Below are 12300 nucleotides of genomic sequence, written 5' to 3'. Positions count from 1 at the left end.
GGCCATGTGTGGGCAGCCCGTGGACAAGCCCCCTGAGTTGGATCAACACCAGAATTTAATGTATTCTAAACTGGAATGTGTTACATCCCTCCACTAAGTTTTGTGAAAATCAGTCAGGCAGTTTTTGTAGAATTCTGCTAACAAACTAATAAATTGGGCGGTATAGCTAAAAAATTGTTAATTTTTGCGATAAAAGCGCAATAGAACACTTTGGTCCCGTCCCCCCCGTCCCCCCAAGCAGCTGTTACTGTTGTTTTCAGCACCGCAAATATAATTTAGAGACCGAGAATTTAGAGATTTATAGTTATTTAGGCCATTTAACAATGTTCAGTGAACACACTTAACAGTTGACCTATGGCTAAGCCACGCTCCCCTCCACTCACTCGGACAAACAATCAACATTCAGTGACCGGGTGCTATGGCAGGTGTCACAGTACACGGCATTTCGCAGGAGACAATTGATGATTTTTGGGAACATAACAATCAGATGTCACTGAAAAGTAACAAAAAGGGCCTAAACTACGCATTGGAGGGACATATTCATCATTTTACTGTTGAGAAGGTCGATGAAGAGCTTAAATTACGAGCCAAATGAAGCTATAAATGTACCAAATTTGGCGCTGTTATCACAAAAATGAACAATTTTTTTTTAGCTATGCCACCCAGTGTATTGTTTGTTAGCAGAATTCTACAAAAACTGCCTGAATGAGTTTCACAAAATTCGATGGAGGGATGTAACACATGCCAACTTAGAATACATTACATTTTGGTGTTGATCCAACTCAGGGGGCGTGTCCACAGGCAACACACGCGTGGCCGCCCATTCACTTCCATTCATTTTTTGGATGAGGATTACGTCAATTTTCACAAAACTTGGTGGAGGCATGTAGCATGGTCCAACTTAGAAGCCATTACACTTTGGAGTGGATCCAATTAACGGGACGGGTCCATGGGCAGGTAGGATTCAATTGCTTGCTCTGGCCACCAGGGGCGAGTTTCTGATGCCCCAGTATCCAGATTTGTTCTTAATATATTTGTCAACAGATCTGCCAAATTTGGTGCTTTTATCACAAAAATGAACTATTTTATGGCTATGCCGCCCCACTGTTGTCCTTTTATTAAACAAACTAAATAGCCTCATGTTATTTATCTTATTTACATGATGGCATGTCATTTCTGTCTCTACATGGTCGCGCGTTTACGATTCTCCTCTGCTCTCTGAATCGCACACACCGGAGTTTCGCCCCAACACACACACACACACACACACACACACACACACACTAGAGCATGGCTCGGGCCACATTTTCCGCCCATACCGCCCAGCCCTAGCTAAAAGTGTAGCTAGGTATTGTTTACATAATTACAGTACTAGTATCAATATCAGTACCTTTAAAGTGATACTGATACCAACAAAGTACTTGATTCAATACCCTTAAAGTGAACGGCGTGTCGAATAGTATAGCCATACTATTACCAGTTTATGGTCTGGTACTCAACTTTACCACACCATAAACTAAAAGGGTTGCAGTGTGAGCTCCACACTAGGGGGTTATGGGAGCCCGCCCACACACACACATTGTGGCAAGGCTTACTGTTAGCATTACACAGCTAATGTTACCAAATGGGTGTTAATGAGTTTAACAACAGAGTCAAGGTGTTTCAGTGTCAGTGTGATTATGTTCGGGCCATTTAACGGCTCGGTGTTGGATTTCAGCCACTGCTGCTGTGTTAAAGACATTGAACTGACTATTGGCCAGAAGAGGAGTGGCCTCGGAAAGAGGAGCAAGAGAAAGTTTGCTGCTTGATGCCGGATTTCCACTGGATGTGTGTCCTTTGTGGAACGGCTGCACTGGTTATCCGCTGCGCGCTCTGCCGTCAATACCCACCGGCTGCATTTGCTGTGTGGAGCGGTGCAGCTCCGCCAGAAGACATCTGGGTGCACTGCCATAATTAATGTCTCCTCGTCCATGGTGTCAACGGGGTGAAATGACGTCTGAAAACCTCTGACCTGTTGACTTCAGGCCTGCCTCTGCCCATTATGTAGTTTTCAATGTGTAGTGCAGGGAAGTATTATCCGCCGTGAACACTGTGTATTTTATTTTGAAAATTAACCGGATGTTTTATTTTATTTCTGTGCACGACTTCCTGCCCCGCACGATCTGCTCTGTGCTGAATTGCTGCGTTGTGCTCCGGCGTCTGGCAAAAATAGAAGTCCTGCGTATCTGTTGCGGAGGGCTCTGGAGTGCCGCAGCTGAGTTGAGTCGTCACGGTATGGGATCAGACCCTTGACGCACTCAAAGAGTCTGTCCTTAATTATGCGTAATTTTAAGCCTTGATAAAAATATAAATGGATGAGACATATAAAAAGTCACCTTCTGTACAGTTGTCACAGGCGAGGAAATTAACTGTAGAGACCAAACCATTTTTTTCTACCAGGCTGTAAACATGTTTATATCTGCCCTAAAGTTGGGCATTTTACCATGGGAGTCAGGGGGGGTTGACTTACTTCCAGAGCCAGCTTTAAGTAGCTATTTAAGGAGCTGCATTTTTTTTTGGTTTGTTTGTTTTTTAGATATTTTTTGGGGCATTTTTTGCCTTTAACCGACAGGAAAGCTAAGCGTGAAAGGGGGAGAGAGGGGGGGAATGACATGCAGAAAAGAGCCACAGGCTGCAGTCGAACCCGTGCCGTTGCGGCAACAGCCACAAAGCCACCAACGCCCCAGAGCTGCAGTTTTTGGCACTTCCGTGTTGACTTTTTCAGACCTGGAGTTGCAGCTTGGTCAAAACCTAGTTCATGGTTGGACTGTGTATAAAACACTAGAGGCTATTTTATAGGAGACGTTTCAGTCCTTCTTGGTACTGGGTTATTTTGGTCAGTACCTTGTAGGCCTGTCACGATAACAAATTTTGCTGGGCGATGAATTGCATCAAAAATAATTGCGATAAGCGATAATATTGCATAATGTGCTTTTAAGACCATTTTTATTATTGTTGTAATTTTGCTGTTTTTAGACTATTTTTTAAACTTTATATAACAATAATAAATGCATATTGATGCAAGTACACCCTTTTAAAGAAGAAGAACAAGATTATTGTTTTTAGAACAAACCTGGCATACCGGCTCGTCCAAATTACTGGGCTCCCTCTGTCATTTGGTTTAAATCCAAAATACTCCTTCACAGGGGCCGTGGCATTTGGTTTAGGGACAAGTTCTATGTCTTTCTCTTACACTAAACTCTTTTTTTTTTCTCCGCCTCGCGAAATGTAGGCATTTTTTGCATTATGAATCGGTAAAGATAAAAAAAAAAAAAAAAAGAAAAAACTATGTATGACTCCCTGTAGAACAACTGTTGGGGCTGAGCACCACTTGAACTTCTCCTGTTTGTGTTGGGTTAGACAGCTGGTGATGCCAGTTGGGCTTGTCAGAGTGAGGGGGCTGCCCTTGGTGAGGCGCCCCGAGCGGTTGGGTGGTTCGGCAGTGCCCAGGAGGTGAACTGGCCCCTCTCCAGCCACCAGTGCACACTCCATATTTTGGTCCAGACGGGCACTCGAACAGGCGACCCTCTGGTTCCCAACCCAAGTCCCTATGGACTGAGCTACTGCCGCCGGGGTTGGTTGATGAGATGAGGCTCGCCTTGGATCATAAGAGGTTTACGCTGTTTACTCCACACAGCTTTCATAATGGCTCCTCTCCCACTTTTACATATCCATATCAATAATTCCAAACTTAAAAATTTTTGGGCGAAATTGCAAGTAAGGTTGTCCTCCTGGTGAGGCAATGCTTGTTGCACGCTTGTCATGTGGTGCTATCGCTGAAAAGTTGCTTCCTGTATTTCCACGCACTACTCTATTTAAAACATCTCATACACTGGCTGCTGAAACCATAGTGTCAGAAAACAAAACAGCAATCAGACAGCAAAATGTTGTACAGTACCAAGTTTACTAAGCCTACTACAACAACTGCAACTGGCGTATGACAGAGACAAAGCATTCTCGTAACTTCACCAACTATCTAGTTTTCTAGCATAACTTGGTGAATATCAGTATGATTGCAGTGCCATACTTTTCCTCAGGTAAACTCAAAGGAACCACAGTCATATTGTTCAGTGTTTCATCTCCACCTTAAAATTTGAATTATTTTTTGGTCAGTTGACTCATCAATTCATCAGCAAATCACTGCAGCTCTAGAATGATTACGCATATGGTTTGTGATGTTTCCTTTGTCCTCACAGGTAAGAAGCTGTTTGGAGAGGGTTACAGTGGGCTGGAGTACGACTACAGAGGCCTGATCAAACTCTACAACTCAGTGGGAAACTACGAGAAGGTATTTGAATACCACAATGTGCTGTCCAACTGGAACCGGCTGAGGGACCGGCAGTTTGCCGTTGCAGATGCCCTGGAGGATGTCAACACTACACCCCAGCAGACCCAGGAGGTGGTGCAAGCTTTCCTATTGGCTCAGAGCCTGGGCCCCACCCGCCCCTGTCTCGGCTGATTTCATGAGGGAAGAGATTAAAAAAAGACAGGCAGGCTTTTGCCTGGTGAGGACACATACTAAGCCCAACTGTGATGCACACAGTTAACTAGTAAATTCAAGCATCACCGGTGAGTCGGTTGGCTTCATAGTCACTGCAGCTGCCAGTACACACAGACATACACACACTTTTAGTTGTGGAAAAAAAACGTAGAGAAGACACCATTATCAAACCTCATTGACATTCACACAAACCACCAAGATGCAACTGGAGACTGGATGCAGCTTCACCCCACAAAGCAGACTTTTGCATTTCTCCAAGAGAAAGAGGACAAACGGGGGGGGCGGGGGGTGTAAAAAAACAACCTCAAACATCCTGTAAGGATGACAAATGACCTCTCCTCTTGTCTTGCTCGCCTTTTTCTTTTCTTTTCAATTTGGAATTGGAGGAGATTTTTGCTTTTTGTATTTGAACCTGTGTAGCTCTGAATGCCATGAGACTCATCACAGATAAAAACCATGTTCTCCAGGGCTATATACATGACAGTATCTGGACCCATACACGTGTGAAAAACTTGTTTCAGCCTTCATCCAGCAACATCATCACATGGTGGATCAGAGATGGAAAATGTCAGATATTTTTGACACTTGTACAGTAAAATAATACAGCAGATTGCAACTTAAGTTTGAACTGAAGGCTCCCTGTTTTTTTGGGGTTTTTTTCTTTGTGAAGAAATGAAAGTGGACCCTAAGAGAACTCCTGTTTTAAACTGCTTGGCGGTGAGAGATTACAAACAGTGGAATGTGTTCAACCAGTGGGTGTATTGTTACACACATAATAGGCTTCACAGGTCCTGTTTTCAATTTATTTTATCTCTTTTTCCAGCTTAGTCTTGACTTTGAACAATTAAAATGCCAATAATTTATATGCAAAAGTGTATGTTTATGTAGCCCTTTGTTAATGCTTTTCTTACTGAGTTAGCTATGAGTTCTGAAGAAACACCTCAAACTATCACTTTCAAACAAGGGACTTGGACAGGAGTGAAAAGAGGAAGATGCTGCATGTACAGAGGCTTCTAAGCCTCCCCTTATTTGTTAATCTTAAGGTGTGGCTTCATGATTGAGTGTGTACGTGTGTGTCAGTATAAACAGATAGAACTCTTGGTGCCCAAGTGCTCCACTGATGATTACCAGCCTTACACCACCTTGCAGTTATCTGTCTGTAGACGGGCCCATACTTCTAAGTGCTTAATAAACTATTATACTCTTAAGGGCAATGGGGACCAACATTGCGTGTGTGTGTGTGTGTGTGTGCGTGCGTGCGTGCGTGCGTGCGTGCGTGCGTACATGTGCACTGTTTACCTGTGCATCTGACCACTCCATTCCTTCCTGTCAGATATCCCATTAATGCAAAGTTCCAGATAATTTTTTTTTAACTGGACCATGTTTTTCCACCATACTTACTGGTTATTTCCAAAATCCCATCAGTTTAATCACCTTAGAGCTTAACTCTCCTGAGGATGCTGGTCTTTAATCATAATGAATCAGTGGGAATAATAACCATGAACACAATAACTTTTTCAGCCTATGTCAGCGAAAGGAAATTAATTTGTCCTTGCGGACAACTGCTGGTCTACATGGAGCAGGATCAGATCACTGAGATTATATAAAAAAAAAAAAAATTAAAAACAAAATGTATCTCGCATACAATGCAGTTCCCAACCATATTTGCTTGTTACTGTAGTTAACTATCAATTAGTCAATTGTAGATTTTTTTTTGAGGTACAACCATACAGTATTTCAAAAGGTGAACATAATGTGTATAGTAGATTTGTGTTCTTCTTGTCATGGTTATGAACTTGCAACCTCTAGTGGGGTCCAGACTCTCAGGTTGGGCACAACTGCCACTGTATCTGACCTTGCAGATAGTTTTGGTGGAATCATTCCAAGTTCCTCTGAAAGTCCCTGGGAAAACTAAAGTTTGGGGCCCCACTTGACACTCTGAAGGAAATGTTGCTGTTGCCTCTTTTGTCATTTGTCAATTCTACTAATGAAGTCCTGTACACTTCGATTGTGTTGAGGTGGAGACAGAAATGTCAGAGATGGTTATCTCTGAACTGGGTTAAAGGGACAGTTCAGATTTTGGGTTGTATGTGGTACTTATCCATCAACAGTTTATTACATACAATAGTTGTCAGTCTGCATGCCCCCAGTTTGGAGAAGCAGGCTGTAGCAGCTTAGTCTGACACACAAACTAAGCTATCTACTGCGGTGGAGGAGTCAGCAACAAAATGTATGTTAGCCATCATATGAAGTCCCCCTAAAACAATATCAGTTTAAGTGTACACAATATGCAGAGTATTTTCATTGCTTTACCTTAATGTCAGACAGTGACTTCCAATGGGAAAATGCACTTATATTTCTCTCTTCAAAGCCAGACTCCATTGAGAAAAGGTTATTTAACATTGCTGAACACAGGAGCTGCTGGTCTACCTTTAACAGTTAGTTTGTGTTATCATGTGACTTGGGCATTTAAAGGGCTTAGCTCAGATTCACCAAAGTCACACAATAACACAAACTGACCAACTGAATGCTGTAGCTGTAGATCAGCAGCTCCTGTGTTCAGCGACCTAAAATTACAGTTTTTCTCAATGGAGTGTGGTGGCTTTGACAAGAGCACAGATGGGGAACTGAAGCCGTTAACAGCTTCCCATCGGAACAGGCTGTCTGACTTAAAGATACAGTAGTGAAAATACTCTCAATATACAGACTTAAACTGATATTGATTGTTTTAGGTGGGACCTTTTTAAGGTGGCTAAATGTGTTTTGTTGCTGACTCCTCAACAGCAGTACATTGTTCAGCTTCCATGTCAGACTCCAGCCTGTTTCTCCAAACTGGAGGCGCGCCGACTGACATCAGTTGTATGTAATACACTAACTATGCAAAAGTACCCCACACTACCCCATTTAAAAAAATCCAAACTATATCTTTAATCAAACCAAAACTATCTGCATGCCTACATATCAATTAGAGGTAAGTGAGAAATAGGTACGGGTGAACGGACCCTGTAAGTAATGCAAAATCATAGTCATAGTAAGTACCCCACTGTAATTTTTTTAAGTGAATGAAGAAAACAAGCTTTGCCTTGCTGTTGCTTAAGTGCTGCCAGACGTCTCCGCCTCTCGCAGTGATGTCAGTGGCTCTAGCTGAGGTGGTCCTGCCTTAGCCCCTTAAAGGACACTCAGCTACACTCTCAGTGCATAGGCTTCAAGAAGCGCACTCTCCCTCTGGGCACAGGTGGAAATGAATGTTACCTGCAGTAGGTATTTCCAAGCAGTTCTATACACAGATTACAAATGAAATTTGGAAAATTTACAGAAAAAACAGAGTAGAGTTGGGCTTGTGACAAATAGTCAATACATACATTCTTGTCCTACAAAGTCAGCAACTGCAAAAATATAATAGAAAAATCTCCCCACAAATACTCATATACTGTTGAGATATAATCATGGTTGATCCAACCTAGGGTTTATTTTGTTCTCCCCTTTGGCAACACTGACTGCTTTCAATCAAAGGTGACATGTCGTCCTGCTGAATTGCACTCTGGTCTATGAGGGTTACTGTTTCGGAAACATGGGCTCATAATTTCTGTGACTTCTACAATGGATTTTTCCCTGTACCAGTCCTGAAATTTCCAGAAAAGGTTCCTTCTCACTTATATTTACATAAAGCATTTTCTGTCTACACTCCAGCTGAATTCTCACTTTCTTTGTTTGGCCAAGAGGAAAAAGACAAAAATTGACTCAGAAATTTTTTTTTTTTTTTTTCCTCAGCGTATTGAAGGGTGTTTTTCCTTTATCAATAACCCTGAGAAACCAGCTGTCTGATAAATGTAAGGAGAAAATTTGACTTGGCTATACCTATCGGTCATTATTATGATCTAGTGATATCTGAATACCATAATTTCAGTGCTGGAGGGGATGGAGGGTCAGAGGGTGTAGGCTTGCTGGGAAAGATGGGCAAAGTTAGAGATGTTCAATAAAGCCATGATCTCTCCTACAGCCCTGTTTCTCTCTATGAGTTGAGATGATTGACACCAAATGTAATGAGGGGATGTTTCACTGTTGTCCTGTCACTGCTTCACTGTTAGCTGCAAAAACATTAAAACTTAATATCATTGATCACAAAAGCCACATGCAGTTTTTCTTGTGTTTACACCTTAAACCAGAATTTATTTACAACCCAGTGAAACAAAACATGGACAAACAAATGTTATTAACAAACAAGAGTTTTACAACTAGAAAACTCAACGGCTACATAGTGTAGGGGCCTTATGCTAAGGCTTGCTCCACTGCATCATTGAGCAGGCTGTTAACCCTGCCCAAAAAATGCTGGACACAAATGTTGAAAAACAATGGTTTAACTCCACAATTCAGAGCTACACAGTTCCTAGCATCTCACATGTTTTTAACAAGTATTTTCTAATGTATAATGTGTTCAGATGTAAATATCAGATATGACTCACTCAAACACCACTACCATCATGTGATACACATTGGCTACATGAGGGAAATATGCAATAACTTAGTTGAATATTGTGACAACAACAACAATTACTTGCGATAATAAACAGATAAAGTGTTCTCAGCTCTGCCTTTCTGCTGCTGTCAGTTTACTGCTGAAATACAACAAATAGCTTGTTGAATTAAAAAGAAAAAAAAAATAAAGGTAATTATTTAATTGAACAAATAGAGCATTGAACTGAACACAAAAGGCACCAAGAATATATAATAAAATCACTATATCACTTATGTAAAATCACCCTCTCACCCTCTGAGGGTAGTGTCCGTGTCATCCTCAAGCTCGGGTCCTCTACCAGAGGCCTGGGAGTTAGAGGGTTCTGCGCAGTATCTTAGCTGTTCCTGGGACTGCACACTTCTGGACTGAGGCTTCAGATGTTGCTCCTGGAATCTGCCGGAGCCACTCTCCCAGTTTGGGGGTCACTGCCCCGAGTGCTCCTACTACCATGGGGACCACGTCAACTTTGACCTTCCACATCTGTTCCAGCTGTTCTTTCAACCCTTGATACTTCTCCAACTTTTCGTGTTCCTTCTATCTGATGTTGCTGTCAGCTGGTATCGCCACATCTACCGCTACTGCCTTCTTCTGGTCTGTCAACTACCACTATAATTGGTTAGCCAGCAGCTGTTTGTCAGTCTGGAAGCTGAAGTCCCACAGGATCTTAGCCTTGTTCTCAACCACATTTGGAGGTGTGCCCATCGAGATTTGGGTACTTCAAGTCCATACTGGATACAGATGTTCTTCTACAGATGATCTTCTTGATGTTCTCCTGGATTTTGGATGTTTCACCGTGGATAGTGGCTCTGATGCTCACTAGTCCTCGGCCTCCCTCTTTCCACCTAGTGTATAGCCTCAGGGTGTTGGACTTGGGGTGGAACCCTCTATGCATAGGCCTGTTTCCACTGAAGAAGTTCCTGGTACTATTTGGGGGGCAGGAACTACTACAGGAACGTTCTCTCGCTCAGCCCTCTCAACCGCCATGACTCCACTGAGAGAGCAGAGTAGGAGAAAGGTTCCTGTAAAGTTACCGGGCTCTGGATGTGACGTAATTGTTGGGCGACCATTTTGACCGGGGCGACAGGCGACGTAGGGGCGTAGGGATGCTGTTAGCTGTTAGCCGTTAGCGGTGTCTGTAGTAACTCAGTAACTCAATAAATGGTCCGCGAAAAAATTTTTTTTTCCAGCAGATGTCTTAGTTACAACATGATTGAGCTAACTGGAGTAGTTTCATGTCGTATCCGACAACGGGAGGCTTTTAACAGATGACATCCTAATGTTAGCTTTGCTGCTGCTGTTAGCTGACCCTGTCAGCTGCAGCCACTGATGCTTTCTAGACATCGTGATTTCCCAAAACTGAATAAATACCACACATTGTGTATTTACACTTGGTAAATATCTCTCCATCTCTGTCAATATTTAAAAATAATTTAAACAATTTCTGGTTTCTCTATATTCAAAATGAACTATAAAATTGTTTAGATGCAGGATAAACTTTGCATTTGACTACGGTGCTTTGATGATCTTTTGAATGTAGATTAGTGTCACACATTTGATTAGTTTTTTTATGTCTGTTCTCGATTTTGTTTATTTCTGATAAATATACAAAGCGCGCGCGCACACACACACACACACAGCATTGATTAGAGACTTTATTAGATGGCCTACTTTATGTTTCTTTTCTAATTTATATTTCTATTTTTGGTACTATATTGTATCGTATTGATTATTTTATAGGCAATTTTAAATCTTTGTCTTTTTGTTTTATTGAATATATAGGTGAGATAAATTATAACCCTTTAAGGAGTTTTTCATCTCATCTGCACAATTGTTTTTTTGTTGTTGTTGATGTTTTTATACCAATTGTTTTAATACTGTGCAAATAAATAATACAAATACAAATACATAGCAACACAAGACTGCTTTGCTAGCTCAATCATGTTGTAACTAAGATATCCGCTGGAGAAAATATTTTTTTCACGGACCGTTTATTGAGTTATTGAGTTATTACAGACACCGCTAACGGCTAACAGCTAACGGTTAGCCCAGCTAATCTACGATAACCATGTTATTAATTACGAAACGTCCACACAGAAATAGTAATGTTTGTTCGAGATGAGCCAGGCCTGCACAGATTCAATCACCGGCGATCAGCGCACAACGCATGCCGGTCAGTTTTGTGTCCAACTTCATCCCGACTTGCTCTGACGTATCACAAAAGTGGACGCCGATAAAACCGCGAGAGCGAGGCAGCCGAAGTTTTTAGAGCCAGGCGCTGCAGTTGCTCTCCACCGAACTTAAGGCAATTGATTTTGAAATCATGAATGGGGTGTTAAAACTTAAATGGCTCCAGTCTTTTTTAAAGAATGGAAATGATATATGGTTCTCATTACCCTCATTTATATTCAATAAAGTAGGAGGTATTAAGTTCTTACTTACATGTGATTTTGAAATTACAAAATTGCCTATTAAACTATCTACTTTTCATCAACAGGTATTGTTACAATGGAAAATGATCTTCAAACACAATTTTAGCCCTTATAATGTTCCATTATGGAATAACAGAGTTATATTGAGCAGGAGGAAATCTATTTTTATGGGAAACTGGATGGAGAAAGGTATTTGGTCCACTGCACATTTAATGGACAATCATGGTAATGTTCTTGAACTGGAGGAATTTAATAATAGACATAATATTGAATGCTCCATTGAAGAATATAAAAAAGTAACGAATAACATTCCAAGTGCCTTTATTCAAATAGCGAAGAATAGTTTAAGGACCATAGGAACACTAAGACTGCCCAAAATTAATATTGATGATGTAGATTTCATGAATGACAAATGTCATAATAAATTCCTTAGACAGTTCTTTGTAAACTCCATATATCCGGGAAAAACAAGGAGCACTCTTATTCTCCAAAATTACAACAAATCTGACAGATCAGCGATCAGAACAAAATTTTTAAAATTTCCACTTCCTCCGGAATATAAGGAGATCCACTTTAAAATGATAAATGACATATATCCATCCAATGAATTCTTGAAAAAAAGATTTAAATTCGAGATTGAAAATTGTCAAATGTGTGGTGTAAATCTGGAAACAACAGAACATCTATTTTTCGGATGTGAAACTGTCCAGAATATATGGAGATGTCTCTATGGTTTGCTGTCTTCCAAGTCCATAGAGATCGATTTCTTCTCTTATCAGAATATTCAAATGGGTGTAATCCTCAAAGTTAAGAAA

At 41.2% G+C, this 12300-nt stretch overlaps 1 protein-coding gene across 2 annotated transcripts in view; it reads left to right on the top strand.

Annotated features, from left to right (window-relative positions):
* appbp2 (amyloid beta precursor protein (cytoplasmic tail) binding protein 2) overlaps positions 1–6171 on the top strand; it is a 43342-nt gene extending 37171 nt beyond the window's left edge. For both annotated transcript variants that reach the window (XM_049576766.1, XM_049576767.1), the window contains exon 13: positions 4236–6171. In XM_049576766.1, coding sequence (XP_049432723.1) covers positions 4236–4498 — 263 coding nt within the window. In that variant the 3' untranslated portion in view covers positions 4499–6171. The remainder of the gene's footprint in view (positions 1–4235) is intronic.
* Positions 6172–12300: the final 6129 nt, after the last annotated feature.

Source organism: Epinephelus fuscoguttatus, linkage group LG5 (assembly GCF_011397635.1).
Source record: "Epinephelus fuscoguttatus linkage group LG5, E.fuscoguttatus.final_Chr_v1".
Lineage (NCBI taxonomy): Eukaryota > Metazoa > Chordata > Actinopteri > Perciformes > Serranidae > Epinephelus > Epinephelus fuscoguttatus.
The sequence above is the reverse complement of the archived record's forward strand: the minus strand, read 5'-3'. Positions and strand labels throughout refer to the sequence as shown.